This window comes from Pristis pectinata, chromosome 5 (genome assembly GCF_009764475.1).
Source record: "Pristis pectinata isolate sPriPec2 chromosome 5, sPriPec2.1.pri, whole genome shotgun sequence".
Taxonomy (NCBI): Eukaryota; Metazoa; Chordata; class Chondrichthyes; order Rhinopristiformes; family Pristidae; genus Pristis; species Pristis pectinata.
Genome location: NC_067409.1, coordinates 4,257,189 through 4,284,509, shown reverse-complemented (window position 1 = coordinate 4,284,509; position 27,321 = coordinate 4,257,189). Strand labels below are relative to the sequence as shown.

The 27,321-nt window shown below is 40.5% G+C and overlaps 1 protein-coding gene across 1 annotated transcript in view; it reads right to left on the bottom strand.

Moving 5' to 3' along the window:
- Positions 1-21,053: 21,053 nt before the first annotated feature.
- The window catches only part of LOC127570483 (uncharacterized), a 28,740-nt gene continuing 22,472 nt past the window's right edge, over positions 21,054-27,321 (bottom strand). The window contains exons 7-11 of the mRNA XM_052016111.1: positions 26,172-26,246; positions 24,317-24,409; positions 23,640-23,708; positions 21,129-21,164; positions 21,054-21,076 (exon numbers count right to left, since the gene is read on the bottom strand). Of these exons, the coding sequence (XP_051872071.1) occupies positions 21,054-21,076; positions 21,129-21,164; positions 23,640-23,708; positions 24,317-24,409; positions 26,172-26,246 (296 nt within the window). The remainder of the gene's footprint in view (positions 21,077-21,128; positions 21,165-23,639; positions 23,709-24,316; positions 24,410-26,171; positions 26,247-27,321) is intronic.

The following is a 27,321-nucleotide window of genomic DNA, read 5'->3' as shown; positions in this document are numbered from 1 at the left end:
TCTAGTTCCTCCAAAGCAGAGTGGAGAGCCAGTGAGATTGCATCCACTGTGGACACTTTAACAAACTTCTACAGATGTACTGTTGAAAATATCCTGACTGGTTGCATCGCGGTCTGGGACAGCAATTTGAATGCGCAGGGATGTAAAACGTTGCAGAGAGTAGTGGACTCTGCCCAATACATCATGGGCACTTCCCACCATCAAAAGTATATACATGAGACTCTGCCTCAAGAAGGCAACATCTATTATCAAAGATCTCCACCATCTGGGTCATGCCATCTTCTCACAGCTATCATTGGGCAGGAGGTACAGAAGCTTGAAATCCCACACCAGCGGGTTCAAGAACAGCTATTTCCCTTCAACCATTCTGTTCTTCAACCAACCTGCACAAATCTAATCACTACCTCAGTATATAAATACCATGAACACTTTGCACTACAGTGGACTTTGTTTTTTTGTTCTAATTGTGTTCTTTCTTATATAATTTTTGTATAATTTGTTTTTTTTCTTGTGAATGTCGTGTATCTGACACAATGTGCCTGTGATGCTGCTACAAGTAAGATTTTCATTGCATACATGTACTTGTGCACATGACAATAAACTCGACTTTGACTTTTAACTTTTAACTGAGGCGTGACCTTATAAAGGTGTATAAATTCATGAGGGGCATAGATAGGGTGAATGCACAAAGTCTTTTTCCCAGGGAATGGAAACCAAATACTAGAGAGCATAGGTTATAGGGAGAGTTATAACCTATAAAGAGTTATAACCTCAGAGCCCGAGTTATAGGGAGAGGTTGGCCAGACTAGGTCCTTGTTCCTTCGAATATAGGAGATTAAGGGGTGACCTTATAGAGGTGTTTAAAATTATGAGAGGCGGAGATAAGGTGGACAGTAACAGTCTTTTCCGCAGGATAGGGGAGTCCAAAACTAAGGGGCATAGGTTTAGGATGAGGGGGGAAAGATTTAAAAGGGACCTAAGGGGCAACTTCTTCACGCAGAGGGTGGTGCCAGAGAAAGTAGTTGAGGCAGGTACAATAATGATATTTAAAAGATGTTTGGATAAGTATTGGATAGGAAAGGGTTAGAGGAATACAAGCCAAATGTGCACAAATGGAACTAGCTTAGATGGGCACAAACAATTTGCTGGAAGAACTCAGTGGATTGAGCAGCATTTGTGGGAGGGAAAGGAATTGTTGCTGTTTCAGGTCAAAACCCTGCTCCAGATTCCAGCGTCTCTAGCTTAGGTGGGGACCTTGGTTGGCATGGATGATTTTGGCTGAAGGGCCTGTTTCTGTGCTATATTACTCTATGACTGGCCTTGATATCAGGGCAGCATTTGACCCAGTGTTAAAGTTATAATTTGACCACTTCAGGCCCAATGCATCATTGCAAGAGTTCTCCATGGCCCATAATCATCAGTTGCTTCATAAATGACCTTCGATCATAATGCCTGAAGTGAGGATGTTTGCTGATGATTGCACAATACTCAATTTCATTCACAACTCCTCAGCCGATGAAACAACCTATGCCTTTCCAGGACATGACCATGTTCAAGAAGAGAGTCCAGCTACCTATTTAAAGGTTTATTGCTCTATATAATCAAAACAGTCTTAAAAAGTAAAAATCTGAAATATAAATAGATGTGCTGAAATTTTTCAGCAGATCAGGCAGAATTCTTTGAGAGGAAAACAGAACTGATGCTTCAGGTCAATGCTCTGTCATCAGAACAAAAACAGTTTAGTGCCAGGCAAAGACCATCTTCGACAAGAGAAAACCTAACCACATCCCCTTAAGTAATTAACATTGCCAAGGCACCCACCATTATCACTCTACGGGTCATAATTGACCAAAAGCTCAATTGGACCAGCCGCATAAATCCACATCTACAAGAGCAGGTCAGGGGCTGGATAGCCCGTGTTCAGTGATTCATCTCCTAGCATCTCAAGGCCTTTCTGCCATCTACAAGGCACAAGTCAGGAATGTGATGGAATATTCTCCACTTGCCCTGATGAGTGGAGTACCAACTGGAAGTTTGAAACCACCCAGAAAAAAGCAGCGCGCTTCATTGGCACTCCATCAACCTAAACTTCTTCTCCCCTCATACAATGGCAGCAGTGTGTACCATGTATAAAATGGACCGCCACGCCAATAAGAGAAACAATGGCAGCAGGCGAGTGGGACCATTACCACCTACAGGTTCCCTTCCATTGCCTGTCCTTGATTGCCACTGGGTCTAAATCCTGGAAACCACTACTCAGCAGCATTGTGAGAATACTTGAACTAGAAGGAGGATTGCAATGGTCAAGAAAATAGCTGAACCACGACCTCTCAGGGGGCAATTTTGGATGGGCAATAAATGCTGGCTTTGCCAGTGACGCCAATATGCCATAGATGAATTGAAAAGTCTAGTTACAATCATGCAACTTTTTCCTATGTATAGGTTGGTTGTGATATTTCAAAACTTGCCTGAATGGCTTCCCTTCAATGGCTGTAAATCACAAGAGAGTGTCCTTTAATGATAACTACACTGGCCAAAATTTGCAAGACTAGTCCTTTCACAAAGATTCTCTCACTAATTGTTTCAATTTGCTGAGCTACTTTATCCCATTTAAAAAGACAACTGATTCAATTTAGTATCAGATTTTATTCAGGAACCTCTCAGTTCACATACCCCCTCTTGCCCCTTTTTGATCTAAGTGGCAGAATCAGATCTTCAGCAGCACAACGGCACATTTAACTTGGCTCCCAATAGTAAGTTAAGTGTACTGTTGTGCCGCTGAAGATATGATTGTGATTCCAGCATAATCTGGAGCCTAGTCTAGAATCATGAGTGAAGGAGGGGATAGATCTTATCTTCCAAGACCCCACTGTCTGTCCAGTACAGCAAATGAAATATTCCCATGGCAGTAGATAAAACAGTCAATGTCATAAATACAGTGCAGAAACAGGCTCATCAGCCCTCCAAGTCCATACGACCACCAAGCACCCATTTATACTAATCAAATTTTGTATTCTCTCCACATTTGTCAGCACTATTCCCAAACCCCTTCATGCCTTTAATATCCAGAAATCTATCCATCTCTATTTTGAACAATAATACAATCAGGAATGGATCAGTGAACTGAACGTATTGCAACCATCAGCAAATATCAACATTTCTAACCTTATAAGGGAGGCAGCTTTTGGAAAGGTTGGCAGTTTGGTGAGTGACAACTGGCTCCACCAGTCTGCTTACCTTCTGAGCTGAGATCTTGGTAAGTAGGCAGTTGCAATAGGTCCAAGGACCACTTCAACTACTGAATAGGCATGTTAAGGGCTTCAGGACTCAGCAATGAATTCATTAATTTCAAATAACCAGTCTTTCCATAAAGGGAACCTGCTCCTATTATAATTCATTTTTCATATTTTATAACCTATTTGCAGACCATTTGGCCCATCGTCTACGATTCTATGAATTGAAAACTGGCTGTCACATAGAAACAGAGAGTTAGAATAAATTAGTCCTTTTCAGGCTGGACTATGTAACTAGTGGAGCACCCTAGGGATTGGTTCTTTGTCCTCAATTGTTTACTGCTTACATTAATGACCTGGAGGATGGAATAATATGGAAATTTGCCAAAATAGGCAAAACTAGGCAAATAGGATACAAAAATAGGCAAAAGGAATGTTGTGATGAAGACATTGTGAACGTTGTTATGGACTCAGTGAAAGTCCCTTTAAGATAGAGAGTGTGTGTGTATGTGTGTGTGGGGCGTGCTTACGTCAATAGAAGATAAAGGACGTAATGACGTTGTTGAAGAAGTAAGAAGAAGAAGAAGGAGAGAGAGAGAGAAGGGAGAGAGACACCAGCCTGCTTGTTTTCTCTATCGATGGATGAGAAACAATAACTGTGTTTGCCACTGAAATCCATGTATGGAAGTTGGAAGTAATCCGGTGGAGTTCACTTTGTTGCTGACCTGTAGAAGGAAACAGGTATTTGTGTGTGGACGACCACGGTTCGGATGCTTTTCGGGGTGAGGAAGTCACTACCGAGTAAACACTGAAGTGTCGTTTGGGTTCCATCGTGGAACATTTGGATTTCGTATGTACTCTCTCTATGTTTTTCTACATCTACATCTTATCTTCAGACAACGGTGGTTGTTGAAGAAGCCCTTGCTCATGTTTCACCTTATGGCTTGCGGAACTGAACTTTAAGAACCATTCCGGAACTGGGAGTTTTGGACTTTGTCACACACACACACGAAGAGTTTAGTTTTGGGGTTAACGTTCGAGGTTTAACATTCTTGAATTCTAACATACTAACATTTTTACTTTTATTTTACGTATTATCATAAGTAGTGATTAATAAAATAGTTTTTAACACTAAATCATGCTCAGTGTGTTTCTTTTGTTGCTGGTTCGTGACAACGTGCAAAGGGATATAAATTGTGTTGCACTATCATGGACTTGCTTCCATTATGTCTTTGTTTTTTTGTAGTAACATCTTATTTTTGCAGTCTTTTCTTCTCTCTCTTCACTGTCTTGTATAATTTACGTACAATTTATATTCTGTGTGTTGTCTGTACCTACGTGCCCGTGATGCAAGCAAGTTTTTTATTATACCTGGACCTTACCAAACTTGTGCACATGACAATAAATCCAACTTGACTTGACAAAGATACATTGGGTGATTGGAAAAAAAACCTGGCAAATAGAGTTTAATGTGGGGAAGTGTGAGATCCTGCACTTTGGTAAAAGGAATCAAAAGGCGGCTTATAATCTAAATGGACAGAGACTGCAAATAAGTGAAGTTCAGAGGGATCTAGGTATTCTAGTGCATGAGTCACTAATGGTCAGCCTGCAGGTCGACAAGTGGTTAAGAAGACAAATGGCATGTTGGTCTTTATTGCAAGGGAGTTGTGTGTTTAAGAATAGGGAGGTTTTCTTAGAGCTGTACAGAGTGAAGCACGGAATACAGCACGGAACGAGGCCCAACTCGTCCATGCTGACCAAGGTGCCTTCCTGAGTTAGTCCCATTTGCCTGTGTTTGGTCCATATCCCTCTAAACCTTCCCTATCCATGAACGTGTCCAATGTTTCCAAATGTTTTCAAAGAAGATTTCAGATGTTTCCACTTGTGGAAGACTCACAAACAAGGGGACATAGTTATAAATAAGGGCTCGGTCATTTTAAATTGAGGGGCGTAGAAATTTCTTCTCTCAAGAGGGTAGTGAATCTCTGGAATTCTCTGCCTCTGAGAGAGGTGGAAACCAGATCATGAGATATATTTAAGGTGGAGACAGATAAATATTAGAAAGATCGAGGAATTAAGGGTTATGGGGAATGGACATAGAAGAGGATTTGAGGCCAGTGTTGATTAGCCATGACCATACTGTATGGCGGGGCAGGCTTAAGGAGTCGAGTGACCTACTCTTACTCCTATTTACTTGTGTTCTTGTGAAAGTGCAGGGGAATAGGACTGGCAACATGGCTCTACTAATGACAACGTGGATATAATGGGCATGCAGAGCCTCCTATGACCCCTCAATGCACTGGACGTTATGCAAGACAAGTTTTTCACTGTACCTCGGTACATGTGACAAGAGTAAACCAATTTAAAAATTCAGTGATTCCATGATTCAGTCACCTTTGGCCACAATTAAAATAGTTTACCTTGTTGTGACATTATCGCTGTGAATGAGGTCTTGCACAACAATTAACTGTCCCAGTTCCTACAGAGTAACATTGACTTTACTTCATTGACTCATTGCTTTCCCACCCTACTGCAAGTGGACATCATTTTGCCTTTAAAAACCTTTAAGTTTCCATGATGTTACATAACTAAGTAACACCACTGATCTTGGTTATACTAGATGAGGATTTCACCATCTCTCGATTTCTGACAAGAACTGGTGCCATATCATGCACCAATGCTCCAATGCCTTCAAATGGCTGTTTCAGAAACAAGGCCAACTAACTTTAATTTAAGGCCACTTAGAACTTACTGCGAAACTGTGAGATCCGTCCTCCAAACGTATCCTTTGGAACTGATGCTGTCAAAGGAAGGAATTATAGGATAAGATGATAAAATTTCTTTATTAGTCACATGTACATCGAAACACACAGTGAAATGCATCTTTTGTGTAGAGTGTGCTGGGGGCAGCCCGCAAGTGTCGCCATGCTTCCAGCGCCAAAATAGCGTGCCCACAACTTCCTAACCTGTATGTCTTTGGAATGTGGGAGGAAACCGGAGCACCTGGAGGAAACCCACGCAGACACAGGGAGAACGTACAAACTCCTTACAGACGGCGGCTGGAATCGAACCCGGGTCACTGGCGCTGTAAAGCATTACGCTAACTGCTATACCACATTGGGCATCAATGAAAACTCTCTGCTCACTAATATAACTTATGCCTTCTTATGCAGACAGTCTAACAAATAGGCCGATGATAATTTGACAAAATCATGTCTATATCTTGCAAATGTGAAAAGTGACAAAATGCAAAAGCTGGAAAGGTTGTTAGCCTGAAAACTTTAATTTTATTTTCCCTACATTAACCCCATTTTCCTTGATCCCCTTAGTATTCATGAAAACCTGTAGATTTCCTTTTTGGAAGTGTTCAGTGACTGAGTCTCCGCAGCTTTCTTGGGTAAAGAATTCCAAAAAGTTAATACCCTCTCAGTAAATAAATTGCTTCTCATTTCTGTCCTGAATGGACAATTCCTTATTTTGAGACCATGACTCCTGGTCTTAGACATCCCAACTAAAGGAAACATCATGAAAATCAAAAAAAAATTGCAGATGCTGGGAATTGGAAATAAAAACAGAAGCTGCTAGAAATACTCAGCAGGTCAGACTGCATCCATGGGGAGAGAACCAGAGCTAATGTTTCACGTCGAAGTCCCTTTGTCATGAAGGAAACATCATATACCTGTCAAGTCACATAATTCAAGAGAGTTCAGGCCCACCCTTTTTAATTCACTCTTCATTTTACAAACTTTCTATTCGAAGAATTAATCAATCAGTCCAAGAATGTTTTATTTCACATGCACATATTCTTACTGCTGAGGGGGTTATAAATTCCCTCAGCTTTCTGTCTTACACTAAATCCAGTTAACCTGGTAACAGTGCCCTGTGATAATGGCCGCAGTCTAAGGAACTCATGGACAGCTAGTTGAGTCATCAGCTTGGGAAACTAACAGAGAGTACCTGCTGAAAATAGGGATGGTGAGTTCCCAAGATTCAGGCCTAAGTTAATGGCGGCATGTCTTCTGCATATGTTCCTTACACTTAGATGAAAAAAATCACACCAATGCCCCTACTTCCTCAGAAGGCTAAGGAAATTCATCATGTCCCCAGTTTTTATCGATGCACCATAGGAAGTATCCTATCTGGATACATCACAGCTTGGTACGGCAACTGCTCTGCCCAAGACTTCAAGAAATTGCAGAGAGTTGTGAACACAGCCCAATCCATCATGCAAACCAGCCTCCCCTCCACTGACTCCATCTACACTTCCCGTTGCCTAGGGAACGCAGCCGACATAATCAGGGAGCCCTCCCACTCCAGTCATTCTTTCTTCTCCGTTCTCCCACTGCGCCAAGATACAAATGCCTGAGAGCACGAAACATCAGACTAAAGGACAACTTCTATCCCACTGTTATCAGACCCTTGAACGGACCTGCCATATGTTAAGAAATGAACTCTTGATCTCCCAATCTACCTCGTCGTGGCCCTTGCACTTTATTTGTCTACCTGCACTGCACTTTCTCTGTAATTGCAACACTATGTTCTGCACTCTGTTTTCTTTTTACTACTTCAATGTAATTATGTATGGCAGGATCCGTCTCGATGGCACGCAAAACAAAATCTTTTCATTGTGTCTTGGTACATGTGACATTAATAAACCAGTACCATTTAGACAACTGAGGAGGTAGATTTAATTAATTTGGTGATTAGGATTAGAGTTCACCAGTTCCTAAACTAAAATATACAGTATATGCATAGAAATTAAGTGTCATTTATTTTTGATGCATGAAATGGGTGCATTTTGCCCTAATATTTTGCAATACTAGGGTCACCAAAAAAATTACTAAACTGGGATACCCTCACTTTAGAAGAATCACTGTCCAAGCTTTTCTCCTATTTACAAGTGGCAGAAGCTAATCTGAATGTATATGTTTGTGGAGATCACAAATGCCAGCTCATTTGACCACTGCCTGCTGGAAAGTGGGTCAGTACTGTTAAAGTGAACTCTCCATGGCAACTTCCACAGAGATGAAGGAAAATGAAGAACTGGGAGAAGATGCAGAGATGGAGGGGATGTGCAAATCTAACTGGGGAAACTGGATGGAGGAGGTTAACTGACACACTGGTGATGAAGGGACCTCCTAAGCTACGGTGTATTCAGTGAAAGTTAAATCAATGTCCCAGAGGAGATCATTTAAATCACAGAGAGCTTCTGACTTGCTGCATAGTTTGATCCCTGTGTAAAAAACTATGGTCATAGGTTGAGAACCTTTCATCACTTTCCATATTGATGATGCCATCACAAGTACAAAATACAACAGCAAACTGACAACAGGAAGTGCATGGACCGATGACAATAGGTGGCAATTTCACCAAAAATGAATGAATGCAAACACTTCAAAATGTGATAAACACTTCTTATAGGCAGTTTACACATAAAAACTGAAGCAGCTGGTTTTATTCCTAATCCAGTTTCTAGGCTGTGGACTGTCAGGGAGGAAAACAGAGATTTTGAGGGAGAGGAAATAAGGAGAATGAGGAGAGAATAGAGACTCTGAAAAGGAAGGAAGAACAGTGAATAGCCCTCTAAATGTACCCACTTAAGGAGTTCAAAGTTCTTGAATAGATGTTGACTATACTGTTGAATGCTTTGATGGTAATATGTGTATAACTTATTATAATTTATAATGCTTGCCTAACAGGATTGTGTTATCATATTGTAGACTTGTCTTTGATTCCATAAAGTTTACTATTAAAAATATGGTTTAGTTAGTTAAAGCTAAACTAATGGTACATTTTACAATAGAATGAGCCCAGATTCCTGAATGGATCACAAGCCTACAGCATTTTCAGCTGAGTCTATTACAGATGAGCTCACTAAATATTTGAAAGTCAAAGAAAAATTGCAATGCTGGAAGTCTCAAACAAAAACAAAAAATGCTGGAAATTTTCTGACAGTTTCCAATCTTAAACGTTAACACTGTTTTTCTTCCCACAGGTGCAGCTTGACCCTGCTGAGCACTTCCAGCATTTAGTTTCACTAAATATATGGTATTTTTTACTGGGGCAAATAACTCAGAAAAGGAGCAGGATGAAACAAACAACACAAACAAAACTAAAACTATACTTACATCGAGACAATCGTGGCTCATCCAATGAGTCAGCAGTCATTTCAAGTGAATCTGCACTCATGTCACATGCTGCCATTGAAGGACAGAGACAGTCTGAGTGCTCATGTTATACGTTGGTCAGAAAGATTATTTGGTTATCAACAATAAATGCACATAATATTGTGTTCAGAGTAGCATTATGTTATTTTATCATCATGCTATGGTAGCCTATCCCATCTCCAAGAACACAATGTGGATAACCTCTGTGAGACTGTGTGATTCTGAGAATGCAGATCATTGAAGGATTAGAGAAGAAGTACCACCAACCTGATGAAGCTACAAAACCTGTTTACTAAATTGCATGCAACGGACAAAGCTAAATTCACTACCAATAGATTAGATCAAAGCTCTGCAATCTTGCCACATCTAGCCATTAATAATGTTGAACAATTAAACAGCAGCAGGAGAATGAGGCTCCAAGAGCATCTCCATCCTCAGTGATGGTGGGGTCCAGTGTTAAATTCAAGCCATCAAGGATTCCTGCAAAAGCTGAAATCAGTGGGAATTTAAGGTAAAATATTCCAAAGTTTAGAGTTCATGCCTCACATACAGCTGTGGTTATTTGAGCTCAATCATCCCAGCTCCAGGACAACACTGCAAGCATTCCTGAGGGCAGTGTCCGAGGCCCAACCATCTTCAGCTACATCATCACTGATTGTACAATTCTGCCCTGTCTAGTCATTAATAATGTTGAACAATTAAACAGCAACAAGAGATTGAGGTTCCAAGAGCAGCTCCATCCTCAATAATACCAATGAGGCTATATGGGTGGAATCTAGAAATAAGAAGGCAATGATCACTCAGATGGGATTGAATTACAGGCCACCCCGAGTCAGCTGGAATTAATGGAACAAATATGCAGGGAGATAGCTGTAAGAATAATAGGGTTGTAATAGTAGGTGATTCCAACTTGCCTCATATTAACTGGGACTGCCATTGTGCAAAGGGCCTGGATGGGGCAGAAGTTGTTAAAAGTGTCCAGGAAAGTTTTCTCAAACAGTATGTAGATAGCCCTACTAAAGAGGGGCAACACTCGACCCCCTGTTGGGAAATAAGGCTGGACAATTGACAGAAGAGTCAGTGGGGAGAGCGCTTTGGGATCTGTGACCATAATTATATTACTTTTAAAATAGTTATGGAAAAAGATAGGACTAGTCTGCAAATTAAAATCCTAAATTGGAGCAAGGCAAATTTTGAAGGCCCTAGACAGAAATTTGCAAAGGTTGATTGAGAGAGGCTGTTTGCAGATAATGGGACATCTGTCAAGTGGGAGGATTTTGTAAGTGAGATAGGGAGAGTTCAGGAACAGCACTGTTAGAGTGGAGGGTAGGGTTGGCAGGATTAGGGAATGCTGGTTTATGAGGGATATTGAGGCACTGGTCAATAAAAAGGAGCCATATATCAGGTATAGGCATTAAGCAGGAAAGAGTGCAAAAAAGATTCATGCTTGAGTTAAAAGGAGAGGCTGGGACTTTTTTCCCTACAGACGTTGTTCTACTCCACTGCAAAGTCCCTTCAAGGTATGCCAACTTTGAAGAAGTTTTCCTCCTCTCTCCCAGAGATGCTGATTGAACGCTGAGTTCTTCTAGCAGATTGTTTGTTCTTCCAGATTCCGGCATCTACAGTCTCTTGTGTCTCCTAACCCTGATGGTAACACCTGCCTCAAGTTCACAGGACAGCCTATAGTTTACTACTTTACAACAGTGACTGAACTTCAAAATTATTTCATTGCCTGTAAACAATAATGGAACACTGTAAGATTATCATTAAAAAGTATGTTCTTCAATTCTAAAGTAAATAATTCTGAAGTAAGTCAATTCTGAAGTTCTTTCATTTTCCAAATACCTTCAATTCACTGTGGCACATGATCACTTTGAACATTCCTCCTAATTCACAGATCCGGAGGCTCATTTCTATCGAAAATCAAATCTCAAATCTTTTGGTTTCTATGCCCTTACATTGACTCAGCTAAATAAGCTTTGAAGCGTACCACCCTTTTTCCTTTATTTAGTTCTTCAGGATTTTGGTTTACTAACACCTGAATTCACTCCAACAGATTATTTTTGAAAAAAAACAAATGTCAATATGATACTTACGGCATGTCAAGTCTGGCAATGTTAGTGCAGCTGCATTATATGTAAATTCTGCCATCAAAGAAAGGAGAAGATGTCAGTGCTTAGTTTATACATCAATTTACAGAAGAGGTTAGTTGCTCAATAATGATTATGCCTCGTGGTATCAACAGATTGACAGTAGACTTTTAATGTGTGAGAGGACCCTACACAGGGATTAAGTTTGAACAATGCTGTAGGAACCGACAATTCGTACATTCCCAATAGTCATAAAAATATCCCCTAACAACTACTTTATGAATGGGTTTTGAGATAATAGTCCATGTTGTCAGTTGTGTTCTGATCTTCACCCCATGTACCAAATAAATTTGTAGTATAAATTGAAAGAATTGTGTATTCACAAAGTAAAGTCACTTTATGCAGCAGGATTTAAAGAATATTTAACTCTTCACTTTTGCATTGGTGCTAATTCTTGAACTCCTGCTGTCTGCATTAATTAACCCCTTTATCCTTTTTTTCATTGTTTTATTGTTTCATTGTGAATGATTCACAAAAGGCTAGTATGCAGATATAACAAGTAATTAAGAAAACTAACAGATTATCATCATTCATTGCAATGGGAATTGAACATAAAAGTAGGGAGGTCATGTTTCAGTTATATTGGGAATAAGTGAGACCATATCTGGCGTACAATGAGCAGTAATGATCTCTTTATTTAAGGAATATGTTAATGCATTGGAAGCAAATCAAAAGAGGTTTACTAAATTAATATCTGGAAGGGGCAAGTTGTCTTATGAGTAAAGGTTGAGTAATGCTAGGTTTGTATCAGCTGGAGTTTGGGGGGGGGGACTATTGAAACATCTAAGATCTTGAGGGGGGGTTGACAAAGGTAGAAGTCATGTTTCATTTCATGAAAGGGACTAGAAAAAAAGGTCAAATAAAGGATCACCCATTTTTTAAGATAGAGATGAAGCAAATTAGTTTCTCTCAGAAAATCATGACTCACTTCCTCAAAGACCAGTGAAAGCACAGCCTCTGAATATTTTGAAGTTAGAGATAGAAGTATTCTTGTTAGGCAAGGCAGTGAAAAGTTATTGTGGGTAGACAAGAATCCAGAGCTGGGTTACTATAAAATCAGCTTTGTTCTTATTAAATTGGCAAGCAGACCTGAGGATCAAAGTGGTCTACACCTGTCCTAATTTGTATGTTCTATTATTGGAATGACTGACTCCCTAATCCTTGAAAATAACCTTTTGCTTTACAATCTCAACCTCTTTCAAAATGTTCCATCACATTCTCTCCATAAGCAAAAGATCTTGTCATAATTGCATTTTGACAATTCAGATAACAATACAATTTTGTTTTTCACTTATTGTCAGTCCATTTAACCTTGCTGCTCCCTTACATAGATCTATATTTTTTTCCTGTATTTCTACATACATCTAGTTCAATATTGTATTATTTAATCTTGTTACGCTTTCCAGTAAAGGATCTCTGGCACATAAAATAATGCCATTGGCCCCAAATGACAAAACATCATTAATATTGTGATCCTCAAGTGTCACTGAAGTGCAATTTCCTAATAACCTGGTGGACTTTATAATGCTGCACCCAATATCATGTAGGACTCCAGCATTCTAAATACTTTTGTATTTCAGGCATCCTGAATCTTTCCATCAGCCCCATTTAGATAGGGGAACCAATTTCTCTGTGACGTAGTATTTTAGAACACAAGTCTGTCAATTTCAAGCCACATTTTTAATATAGTTAAATAAAGACATTAAGAATTTCTAGAGATATAAAAAAAACAAATCAGTTACTAGTCCTGTGGAAAATGAGTTTGAGAAATTATTAACAGAAAACAAGGAGATGGCAGATATTTTGCATTGGTCTTCACTATTGAAGAAACAAGTTGCAACTGTAAATCAGGAATCAGAAGGAAAGAAGGAATTCAGGGAAGTTACAATTACCAGGGAAGTGGGATGAACAAATTGTTGAAGTTGCAGGCTGACAAGTTTGTAGGCCCTGATGACTTTCATCCTAGGGTCTTAAAAGAAGTGGCTAGTGGGATAGTTGTGCCTTGGTTTTAATTTTCCAAAATTCCATAGATCAGGAGAAGGTTCCATTAGATTGGAAAACAGCAAATATAACACCTTTATTCAAAAAGTCAGACAGAGAGCAGGAAAATACAGGCTGCTTAGCTAAATATCTGCCAGGAGAAAAAGTTATTATGAAATACATTACCACAGGACAGTTAGAAACATTTAAGGTAATCATGGACAATAGAACATAGAACATTACAGCACAGTACAAGCCCTTTGGCCCACAATGTTGTGCTGACATTTTATCCTGCTCTAAGATCTATCTCACCCTTCCCTCCCACATAGCCCTCCATTTCTCTATCATTCATGTGGCTATCTAAGAGTCTCTTAAATATTCCTAATGTATCTGCCCCCACAACCTCTGCCGGCAGTGCGTTCCACGCACCCACCACTCTCTGTGTAAAAAAACTTAGCTCTGACATTCCCCCCCCCCCATTATCTTCCTCCAATCATCTTAAAATTATGCCCCCTCGTGTTAGCCATTTTCACCCTGGGAAAAAGTCTCTGACTGTCCTACACCTCTTATCTACACCCCTTATCATCTTGTACACCTCTATCAAGTCACCTCTCATCCTCCTTCAATCCAAAGGGAAAAGCCCTAGCTCGCTCAACCTATCCTCATAAGACATGCTCTCCAATCCAGGCAGCATCCTGGTAAATCTCCTCTGCACCCTCTCTAAAGCTTCCACATCCTTCCTATAATGAGGCGACCAGAATGGAACACAATACTCCAAATGTGGTCTAACCAAAACTCTGGTTAGACCACAGAGTTGCAACAGTACTTTGCAGCTCTTGCACTCCATACCCCGACTAATGGAGGCCAACACACCATACACTTTCTTAATATAGTCGATATAGTTTTGTGAAAGGGAAGTCATGCTTAACAAACTACTGGAGTTCTTGAAAGAAGTAATATGCACCGTGTCAAAGGTTTTTGTGGAAAATGAAAGCTAATATTGGAGGCAACTTATTGGCACGTGGAGAAGATTGGCTGGCTAACAGAATCGAGTGTAGGCATAAATGGGTCTTTTTCTAGTTGGCGAGATGTAATGAGCATTGTGCCACATGGATTGGTACTGGGGCCTCAAATTATTTACAATTTATATTAATTAGTTGGTTAAAGGCACTGAAGATTTGATTGTAAAATTTGCTGATGATATCAGAATATGTAGGAAAATAAGCCATGAAGAGGACACAAGGAGGGTACAAAGGCACATAGATAAGTAAAGTGAATGGGTGAAGATCTGGTAAATGAAATAAATGTGGAAAAATGAGAAGTTGAGCATTGTGTTACGGACTCAGTGAAAGTCCCTTTAAGATAGAGAGTGTGTGTGTATATGTGTGTGGGGCGTGCTTACGTCAATAGAAGATAAAGGACGTAATGACGTTGTAAGAAGAAGAAGAAGAAAGAGAGAGAGAGAAGGGAGAGAGACACCAGCCTGCTTGTTTTCTCTATCGATGGATGAGAAAGTGTTTGCCACTGAAATCCATGTATGGAAGTTGGAAGTAATCCGATGGAGTTCACTTTGTTGCTGACCTGTAGAAGGAAACAGGTATTTGTGTGTGGACGACCACGGTTCGGATGCTTTTCGGGGTGAGGAAGTCACTACCGAGTAAACACTGAAGTGTCTTTTGGGTTCCATCGTGGAACATTTGGATTTCGTATGTACTCTCTCTATGTTTTTCTACATCTACATCTTATCTTCAGACAACGGTGGTTGTTGAAGAAGCCCTTGCTCATGTTTCACCTTATGGCTTGCGGAACTGAACTTTAAGAACCATTCAGGAACTGGGAGTTTTGGACTTTGTCACACACACACACACGACGAGTTTAGTTTTGGGGTTAACGTTTGAGGTTTAACATTTTTGAATTCTAACATACTAACATTTTAACTTTTATTTTACGTATTATCATAAGTAGTGATTAATAAAATAGTTTTTAACACTAAATCATGCTCAGTGTGTTTCTTTTGTTGCTGGTTTGTGACAATTGATGCAGAAAAAAATACAATGATGCATCTGACCTAAATGGTAAGAGGTTGAAAAGTTCTGTGCAGTGATCTGAGTGTCCTAGTGCATGATTAGTAAAAGGTACAGCAGGTAATTAGGAAAGTTAACAGAATGTTATCGATTATTGCGAGAGGAATTCACTACAAAAGTAAAGACGTTATGTTTCATTTATATTGGGAATGTGAGATCACATCTGGAGAAATATGAGCAATATTGATCTCCTTATTTAAGGAACATGTTAATGTGTTGGTAACAGATCAAAGATTTACTAGCCTGAATTGGGCAGGTTGTCTTATGAGTAAAGGTTGAACAGACTAGGCTTTCAAAGAGTGAGAGGCGATTTGATCGGGACATGTGAAACGCATGGGATCCTGAGAGGTCTTGAGAGTAGGTTGTGAACTAGATGAGGGAAAATCTAAAACTGTGGGTGACTATTTAAAAATAAGAGTTCTCCCATTTAAGACTGAGAGATGAGGCTTCTCTTCTTCTCAGAGATTCATAAGCTCTTAGAACTCTCTTCCTCAAAGGAGGATGGAAGCAGAGTCTTTGAATATTTTTAAAAGTGAGGTAGGTAGTTTCTTGATAAAGAAGGGGGTGTAAAGTTACTGAAGGTAACTATGAATGCAGAGATGGGGTTACAATAAGATCAGCCATGATGTTATTAAATGGCAGTGCAGGCTTGAATGCTGAAAGGCCTACCTCGGCCTCTAATTCATACGTTCGATTGTATTTTTATGTGTTCAACTGAAAACTATACCTAATTACACTCCCATAACATAACTTACTTGTCTTTTTTTCAGTATCAAGGTATAATTACCTTCACTGAGGTCAATGGTATCTAATGAATCTGGACTGAATATGGAAGAGAGTTCACCAAAGTCTAATGAGCAGAAATAAAAACATATTCAGTACATGACTTTTACATCAAAAACAAAATGTGCATCTCATAACAGGAAGCGAACTCTGACTTTTCATTATTTATGGTAGAAGAGATTTTAGTTTGAAGCAACTCAGTGAATTGGGCTTCTTCAAGGCACATGGATATCATGTGACAGGACCAAGTCTCTTCCAACCAACATCACAGCTCCCAGTCGCTGGTTGATACCACCTGAATCGAGGTTTGGATGTTCACAAAAGGTTCCCTTTACTTTTCGATGTTCACAAAAGTTTCCCTTAACAAAGCCCATGCTAATCATGTTATTATCACAATATTATGACTTTGTCATAAAACTGGCTAATAGGTGATGAGAACATCCCCCAAAATATTACCTCCCTACCTAACTAAACCTTCCATCAAAAGTGAAATACCACAGATACTGGGAATCTGAAATAACACAAAAAATGGTGGAAAATCTATCACGTCAGGTGGCATCAGTGGGCAGAGAAAGAGGGTTACTGTTTGAGATCAATGACCTTTCATCAGATTATACACTTTTATCCACTTGCCCTGACAAGCCATGCTGACTATTAAGTACACATCTATGATAATCCCATTCTCCAATGCAATCATATCCTTCCTCTAGTGTAGTGACCAGACTGGGCAAAGTATTCCAGATGAGGCCTAACCAACGTTTTAAAAATTTGTACTATATCATCCTTGGTCTTATATTCTATGCCATAGCTAATGAAGGCAAGTATCCCAGATGTTTTCTTCGTCACCATACCTGCCTGGTTTACCACATTAATGGATCCTTGGACTTGGTATACAATAGAGCCCTACCATTCATTGTGTAAGTCTGACCCTTATCAGTCCTCCCAAATGCAACATCTCACATTTACCAGGATTAAATTGCTCTGGCCATTTTACCAACTTATTAATATTATCATGTAACCTAAGGCTACCCTCCTCACTATCAATAACACCACCAATTTTTGTGTTATCGGAGATCTTACCAGTTATAACTCCTACATCCATACCCAAATTGTTAAATAAGGGTCACAGCACCAATTCCTGTGGTACACCATTGGGCACAGACTTCTAATCACATAAACAACCGTCCACCATCACCTCTTATTACCAAACTAATTTTGGATTCAATTTTCCAATTTGCCCTAGATCCTGTGGGCACTAACCATTTGCACCAGTCTCCCCCATGTGGAATCTTGACAACGCATGACTGAAGTCCATGTAGACTAAATTAACTGCACTGCCCATATCAATAAATACACTTTGTACCTCTTTGAAAAATTAATTTTCACTTTGTTACCTCTTTGAAAAATTATAACTCTGTGATTACCTCCTACTCAATAATCTTATAAAATATTTGCACTCTAATTCTGACCAAATCATCCCAAAATGGAATTGCTCCCTTGATGGCCATGGTCTATGGAATCTTTGTCTCTATTCCCCTTGCCTCAGTTAAGATAAATCAAGTGTTTGGTCATCTCCTTTTATCTTGTGGTGTCAAAAATTGTTCACAATGCTCCAGTGAAAAGTTTTACTACATTAAAGGTGCTATATAAATAAAAATTAATGATGTTGTCATTGATGCATTTAGAGTTAGTAAGAGCAAGCCTGGATCTATATAGGCACATGAGTAACACCCCGTATTCCACGGGTAGCCTACAACCCAATGGCATGAAAAATTAGTTTTCCAATTTTAGGTAATCTTCCCTTCTGGTAGGTTCTTTTCCCCTTTCTCCTCCTTCCCCACTCTCTCTCCTTCTGATCCTCCCATTTTTGTCCCCCCCCCCCCCCACACACACACACACACACACACACACACACACACAGTTCACCCACAAGCTCCCTCCTTCATCCCTATCCTGTTCTAGTTCCATTTGCCATTCACCTCTCCCCTAATGGTTCCCATCATCACCTCCTTTACTTATCACACTGGTAGCCATTTGTGTTGCAGCCGATCTCCCTCCGGCAGCTGTCACCAACCTCCACACTCCCCTCCCCCCACCTCACTCCATCTGACTTTCATTTTTTTCTCTCTTTTCGTCTGCTTCCATTTATCATTCACCTGCCACTGTCTCCCAACTCCACTCCCCCTGCCTCCCCTACCTGGCGCAACCTGCCTGTCATCCTTCACCACTCCTCAGTTCACCAATTACCTTGAGCCCATGTCTCACCTCTCCCTCTCTCCTCTTCGTACTGACCATCTCCCCTCTCCAACCTCAGTCCTGATGCCGGTTTTTGAGCCCAGACTTTGACAATTTGTTTCCTCCCACAGATGCTGCTCGACCGGCTGAGTTCCTCCAGCAGATTGTCTGTTGCTGAATTCTATGTATTGACAAAATTCTGTCTCCTGTAGCATAAATCTATCAATGGACCTCTTACATGGCTTTCCGACTCAAAACGTCTTTATTTTTTCTGATGCAATTGTACATCATGTAAGGCTGGGATTTTACTCATCCTCCACAATCCAGCTCTTTGAACAACAATTCAATTAGTTCCATCCAACTACTCTTTCCCCATAGCACTGAAAAATTTCCATTTGAGATATAAATTTAATCCCATTTGTAAATTCTTTTCAGACAGTACAATCAAGATCATAACAACTGTTGTTCTCACCTTTCCTCTGCTTCTTTTACCAATCACCTTAATTCTGTGTCCACTACTTACCACCCCTACTGCCAGTGAAAGTAATTTCTCCTTACTTTATTATTTCATCCACCTTATTAAGACGGCCATGTTAAAGTCAAATTACCTTGCTGCATGTGGCCAGATCTGTCTGCTGAGCCCTCAATCATGGTGGAATTTAAATTTGGTAATCCTAGTATTGAGAAGAGATGAGCAGGTGTAAGTACACATTTACCACTTTAACTAAACTTTATTGACAAATTTATGGATGCAATCATATTCAGGAATTCATCATAATATTGTTGGGAAACCTCACAGAATTTCACAAGATTTACAGCATGGAAATTAAGCACTCAGGATTAAGTCTGTGTCTGTGTCCATACTTCTGCAACTCCTTTTATCTGGACATCCTTGCATTCCTGTCTTAACCATGTACTTATCTCCTCTTACATCCTGTGTGGTCCCAAATGCCAGAGAACATCTTTCAATTATGCCCACTAGTTTTGGACTAACTGACAACTGGAAAGCAATTTTCTGTCTCTACCCCATGGATTAATTCATTATTTTGAAGGTGTTTATGAAACCACATCCAAGTCTTCCCTTTTCTGTAGAAAATAGTCTCATTTTATCTTGAAGAACTGCAAGGGAGATGACACATTGGCACAGTAGGCAGCACTGCTGCCTAGCAGCCCCAGCGATCAAGGTTTGATCCTGACCTTCAGTGCTGTCTGTCTGGGGTTTGCACGTATTTCCTTCCCCCACATGCTCTGGTTTCCTCCCACCTCCCAAGGTTGTGCTAGTTGCTAGGTTAATTGGCCACTGTAAGCTACTCTGCGTAGGTGGTTGTGGAATTGAGAGAGAAGCAAGAGAGAAATGGGCACAAGGAAACAGAATTGATGGGATTGCTCTGAGGGACGGCAAAGAATTGATGGGCTGAATAAGTTTCTTCTAAAGGGAATATAATAAATAAATAATTGTGATAGTAATTCCTAAGCACTCACCAATATTTATCCTTCAACCAACAGCATTAGAACAGTTGTTTTGTTAATATCACATTGGTTTTACTGGTACCTCTCTCCATCTGACACTAGAGTAACAGCGTCATAGAGTCATACAGCAGGGAAACAGACCATTCAGCCCAACTGGTCCATGCTGACCAAGATGCCCGTCCAAGCTAGTCCCATTTGCACACATTTGGTCTGTACCCTTATAGATCTTTCCTATCCATGCACCTGTCCAACTGTCTTTTAGAACAATAGATACACTCCAAAAGTACTTTGTGACTGCAAACCCCTATGAGAGGTCTCAGGCCTGGGTCAGGAATGCCACATATAAAATTTTCCTTTCCTACCCCTGTCGCAACGTTATCAAAGCCCCCAAATGCCACCAGTCTCACTGATCAGCCTGATAAACCCTGAACTCCCATTTGAATCCCTAACCTGCATTCAAAGCTTCAATCCCAGCCCTGACAATTGACCAGGGGCCTTTTTTCTCCTTGTGACTCCTGGAACCAGACTCATCCCAGACTTACGTATCATTTTTCTTCACTCATTCCACAGTGGCACAGCAGAAACAAAAGCGTGCCTTTCCGCAACAACTGACAGCTGTGGCTTTCAATGTTGCTGGATTTTGCTTGGTAAGCCCAAAACCAGAACAATCATCGGCACACTGTGAGACTGCCTCTTAGCTTATGTCCACCACGTCGAAGAAGTTTTAGCCTACTATCCCTTCAATACTCCTCCAATTCATAGGTCATCTGACTCAGTGCCAACTCTGTCTAGTCAATTATAGTTGCTTGGTTTCTGCAGTTAACACTACCAAACAGTAGCCTGGTATCCATTGATTTTGATAGGTTGACCAGGTTGTGAAATACATCCTTTGCTGAACTCTGAACGAGATTCAGAACTCTGCTGCTCAGTTAAGAGTTGGATCACTAAGCCTCAGACTTCTTCCAATAGTTTTCCTGAAAGGAACACAAATGACTTTCAAGTAAAGTTATTTAAAACTATACTTACCGAATGTTGTATTTGAACCTGCAGTCAAATCGAAGTCTGCCAAGAAAAAAGAGGTCACAGTTGAATTAAGTTACTGGTTCCTAACAGTAAATGTGTTTCATCTTGTAGACAGAAAGCCTAGACCTGTAATAAGGAATAGGCTAAAAAGGGTGATTTTGAAATGGAAATGTGGCCATGATCATAGAATCCTAGAAACATGGAAACTACAGCACAATACAGGCCCTTTGGCCCACAATGTTGTGCCGACCTTTAAACCTCACCTAAGACTATCTAACCCCTTCCTCCCACATATCCCTCTATTTTAAATTCTTCCATATGCTTATCTAACAATCTCTTGAATTTGACCAATGTACCTGCCTCCACCACCGCCCCAGGCAAACATTCCATGCCCCAACCACTCTCTGGGTAAAAAACCTCCCTCTGATATCTCCCTTGAACTTCCCACCCATTATTTTAAAGCCATGCCCTCTTGCATTGAGCATTGGTGCCCTGGGAAAGAGGCGCTGGCTGTCCACTCTATCTATTCCTCTTAATATTTTGTATACCTCTGTCATGTCTCCTCTCATCCTCCTTCTCTCCAAAGAGTAAAGCTCTAGCTCCCTTAGTCTCTCCTCATAAACCAGGCAGCATCCTGGTAAATCTCCTCTGCACCCTTTCCAACGCTTCCACATCCTTCCTATAATGAGGCGACCAGAACTGGACACAGTACTCTAAGTGTGGTCTAACCAGAGTTTTATAGAGCTGCATCATTACCTCGCGGCTCTTAAACTCGATCCCTCGACTTATGAAAGCTAACATCCCATAAGCTTTTTTAACTACCCTATCCACCTGTGAGACAACTTTCAGGGATCTGTGGATATAAACCCCCCGATCCCTTTGCTCCTCCACACTACCCAGAATCCTGCCATTAACTTTGTACTCCGCCTTGGAGTTTGTCCTTCCAAAGTGTACCACCTCCCACTGAATAGCACAGCAGGCACAAGGTCCTACTCTGTCTCCATTCCTTATGTTTTATATTCCCACATGGGCTTTTAGATTATGATATTGTACATATATTGGTTTCAATGAGAGCAAGTGTTTCTCAGTAAAGGAGCATATCTAAGTGCACAGTGACGATACACACTGGTCCGCAATATATTGCATATACTGTGCCTATATGAAATCAATATATTGATTTCAATTAGTGCTGCTAATTACCATTTTTTCTTCTCATTTTCTAAATCATGTGATGTGACTATTATTGGCTGCACTGGAATTTATTGGCCATCCCTACATGAACATAGAACAGTACAGCACAGGAACAGGCCCTTCGATCCATAATGTTGTGCCAAACTAAGTAAGCTAGTAATTAGATGCCTAACTAAATTAATCCCAATTGTTTTTGCAAATGTGGTGGTCATCTGCCTTCTTTATTTTTCATATATTCATTCAAAGGATGTGGCCTTTGCAGGCTGAGCAAGCATTTAATTGCCCATCCATAGTTGCCCTTGAGAAGGTGATGGTGAGCCACCTTCTTGAACCCCTGTGGTCCTTGAGGTGTGGGTATACCTACAATGCTGTTAGGGAGGGAGTTCCAGGATTTTGACCCAGTGACGTTGAAGGAATGGCAATATATTTCCCAGTCAGGATGGTGTGTGGCTTGACAACAACCTCTCCCTCAATGTCAGCAAAACAAAAGATCTGGTCATTGACTTCAGGAAGGGGGTGGTGTACATGCACCTGTCTACATCAACGGTTCTGAGGTCAAGAGGGTTGAGAGCTTCAAGTTCCTAGGAGTGAACCACCAATAGCTTGTCCTGGTCCAACCACGTAGCCATCACAGCCAAGAAAGCTCACCAGCGCTCCTTCCTCAGGAGGCTAAAGAAATTTGGCATGTCCCCTTTGACCCTCACCAATTTTTATTGAAAGACCATAGAAAGCATCCTATCAGGATGCCTCATGGCTTGGTATGGCAACTGCTCTGCCCGGGACCACAAGAAACTGCAGAGAGTTGTGGACACAGCTCAGCACATTACGGAAACCAGCCTCCCCTCCATGTGCTCTGTCTGTACTTCTTGCTGTCTCGGTAAAGCAGCCAGCACAATCAAAGGCCCCACCCACCCCAGACATTCTCTCTCCTCCCCTCAGCCATCGGGCAGAAGGTACAAAAGCCTGAAAGCACGTACCACCAGGCTCGAGGACAGCTTCTATCCTGCTGTTATAAGACTATTGAACGGACCTCTTGTATGTTGAAAATGAACTCGACTTCACAATCTACCTCGTCATGTCCCTTGCACCTTATTGTCTTCCTGCACTGCACTTTCTCTGTAACTTTAACACTATATTCTGCATTCTGTTATTGCTTTTCCCTTGTACTACCTCAATGCCCTGATGTTTTGAAATGATCTATATAGATGGCATGCAAAAGAGTTTTGCATGGTATCTCGGTACATGTGACAATAATAAACCAATTCCAATAGCCAAATTCAGAACATCCTTCAATTTGAAAAGCTTTGTTGTTTTTGGACTTACCCACTCCAGAGGTATTTGTCCCTGAGCTTGGGAGATTGGCAAAGTAGCCTGAATGTGACCTTCTTGAACCTGAAAATTTGTCATGCAGCAAAAAAACAAAAAATTACTGATACATTAAGAACACTACTGCCAAAAACAGATAGCTGTTTGTAGTCAGTCAACTTAGCTTGACAAATCCTGAAACCAGTTTTAAATTCAATAATTACATCAAAAATGACTGTGTTATGAAGAAACCATAATGTAAAAATATTAAAAGGTAATAATGATGAGTAGTTGTTATGGTCATTTGTCATGATCTAGGGGGTCTAGATTTATTCATGCTTCTCAGATCAGTTCCCATGAAGATTGCCCCAGGGTTAGACTACACTGTTGATGGCTAGGTCACCAAATACCTCCTTCATTGAGTTGTTGGTGTGATGGGCAAAGTAGGGAAAGAGCAGGGGGGATTTATAAATAGCTCTTTCATAGAACAATTAAAATTGACCAAATGTGCCATTCGAGGATTTGAAACGATCTTCTCACAGTGCCTCCAAATCCCCCCCACTAACCAAAGTGAGTATGGCAACAAAAATCAACACTGCTTAATGATTTTCAGCCAAAACACATCTGCTTTGAAGACACTACAATACAGAACCCAAATATCTTTCTTTAAACACTTTGCATTTGGTTATACTCACGATGTGCCATACGCTTCTTCTTCCTGGGCAAGGGACATGAAGACCTAGTGGCCTTTTGGAAATTTATTGAAGATGATGAGATGTTTGCTAAATCTGTCATTAAAAAGAAAAGAAGCACTCAATCCAGATCTTGCGCATCAATAAATATAAATCTAGACTTTGCTGAATATCGTAGTGACGTTCAGACCCTATCTTGGTAGTGGGGTGCAATTGGAACCAGTTTTCCCCTTTGGGAACCTCTGGCACGAGCTCCTTGCAATCTTTCTTGTAAAAATCATGTATAATTTATGTTTACTTTATGTTTTTCTTGCAAATGCTCCTTATATGATGCTAAGTACCTGTGATACTGCTGCAAGTAAGTTTTTCATTGCACCTGTGCATATATATGTCTTGTACATATGTCAATAACTTGACTTTGATTTTGTTTTAAAGAGGAAAGGGTGAAAGACAGAACATTAGCAATGGTTTACACCCATATTAGGGATTTGAACGCAATCTTAGAAGGAAAAATACAATCACTTGCATACATCACTAAAAAGAAACAACTCTAATGCACAGTAAACTGAGTATGCGAGACAGTTTGTTGCTGTTATAAATTCAGAGAGCAAATGTGTCAGATTTAGAACAGTTAGTCACACATTTGCCACTGAGGGATAAAACTACCTCTTCAGGCCCGCTCTTGGATTTAAGCGCTGGAAGAGTGCAGTGTGAAATGAGTGGTGAATTATAGGAGGTACCATTTTTACTGTTTGAAAAACTGGAGTCTCATCTGTCTTCTAAGATATACACAAATTAGAAGCAGGAATAGGCTACTTCAACCTGCTCCACCATTTGATAAGATCATGGTCAATTTGATTGTAAGCTGATTGTGTCATATAGAAACACATTCTTTGGCTCTTTATATCTATACCAACTCATAGCTTGTGCTTTGGAGATTCAAGTGTTTATTTATCATGATTATTATGAGGGACATAGATGGGATAGACAGTAGGAAACTTTTTCCCATAGCAGAGATGTCTAAAACTAGAGGGTATAGGTTTAGGGAAGGGTAAGAGGTTGAGAGGGTTCCTGAGGAGGAATTTTTTCACACAGAGTGTGGTTGGAATCTGGAACATGCCACATAAATGGGTGGTGGAGACAGGTATTCTCACAACATTTAAGAAGCTGATAGATAAGCAGTTGGATCACCAAGATGTGGCCCAAGTGCAGGTAAAGGGATTAGTATAGATGGGTAATGTTGGTTGGCATGGACAGAGTGGGCCAAACGGTCTGTTTCTGTGCTGTTTAACTCTATGACTCCATGACCCTATGACCCTCTCAGGTAGTGCATTCCTGATTCCAACCGTCCTCTTTGGCATGAATAAATTCTCAATCAGATGCCCTCTAAATTTCCTAATCCCATGTCTTAAACCTGTGCTCTCTGGTTTTATATTCAAATACTCTGTTTCCACCACCCTCCAAGAAAGAGTTTCAGTCTCTGAGACAAAAAATGTTGCCTCATCTTATATTAGCAACCGCATTTTTTTTGGTGGAAAACCCGCTGACAAATTTTAAGAAAAAAGAAAGGGAGTTCTCATGGTATGCAGGTCAATATTTATCATTCTGGTACTTCATTAAAACTATATACTTGTTAATATATCTCTCAACATCCTTTGTGGCAACTTGTTTGCACAAATTGGTCATATCAAATCCTGTTGTAACAGTTGCAATATTTCAAAAGTATTTCATTAACTGTGAAGCACAGGAGAGAGCTGCATCACACAAAGGCAATTCTTTCCTTTCACCATGCAACTTCAAAACTACCCTATCTTCTGGTTTCATTGTTTTCTATTGTGTTATGCCTTTGTGTACTTACCCCAAGCCCCATCATATCTGGTCATAGGTCTCGAACCTGTATCTGCACTTGATGAAGATGAGAGATTTGCCAAATCTGTTATAACCAGATAATGCATGTAAATTATAAGTGGATTAGAGGATTCTCAAATGCCTTGTAAATCACAAGTTAGTAATTGAGACAAATGCCATTCTTAATTCTCCTCGTGTTCTTTCTGCCTTTATTCAAGGCATAAAGAGGGTAAAGCATTAAGCACTAGGGATGCCCCTTTTACATTATTTGAAGGGAACATCAATTTCTCTCAGTTTAGAACCATGGAAATAATTAATTGTAGCAGCACAGGAGGAAGTCAGTCTACCCATTTTCCTGTACATGCCTAGCCCCTGTACAGCAAACTATTCAGCCCAAAACAGTATAAGACAATCTGCTACGAGAGAAGTGAGAAACAGAAAGCAGGAGGCCATGTCCTCTCAGGGCCTCTGTTAGCACCATGTTACATGTCAAAGACCCTTCATCAGCTATTATAACAGCTACTAAAGTAATGGTGGCCATCAACTTCCATCTGTCATGCTTCATTCAGGGTGTTGCTGGAGATATCTGCAACATATTCCAATTTGCCATACACTGTTGTAGGAGAGACAACACAAATATCCTCAATTTCAAGAGGCCTGAAGACACAACAGACAGATCAAGAGTAGCCTTGTGGGCTTCCCAAGATCTGGGCTGCCATTGACCACGTGCCTTTCAATTTGAGGATGCTGCATAATAGCATGGAAATATAGGACAACTAAAAGATATTCCAACTGCTTGTCAATAGCTGGTATCCAGGCTGCATGGTGCATTCATTTTACAGTGGATTGCTGCGCCACCATTGTTAAAGTTACCACGACAAATCAAAGGGTAGCCACTGAGCAATAAGAGCTCCTATTTGCAGTGCACAGATGACACATGGGCATAGGTCTGCCTTCAGCTGCAGTCTTCATGTTCCTCCTGTTTACCTCATGATGGAGGGCTTCAAAGTAAACCAAGTGATCATGTCACCGGTTACCCCTTTTAAGGAGTTACGCCTGTCCTTGGGTTTCCTGGCCCTGCTCTGTCAGCTTCACAGGAAAATTGGGATTGTGTATGAATGTCATATGGGACAGACAACTTTCTTTTCAGATACGTGACT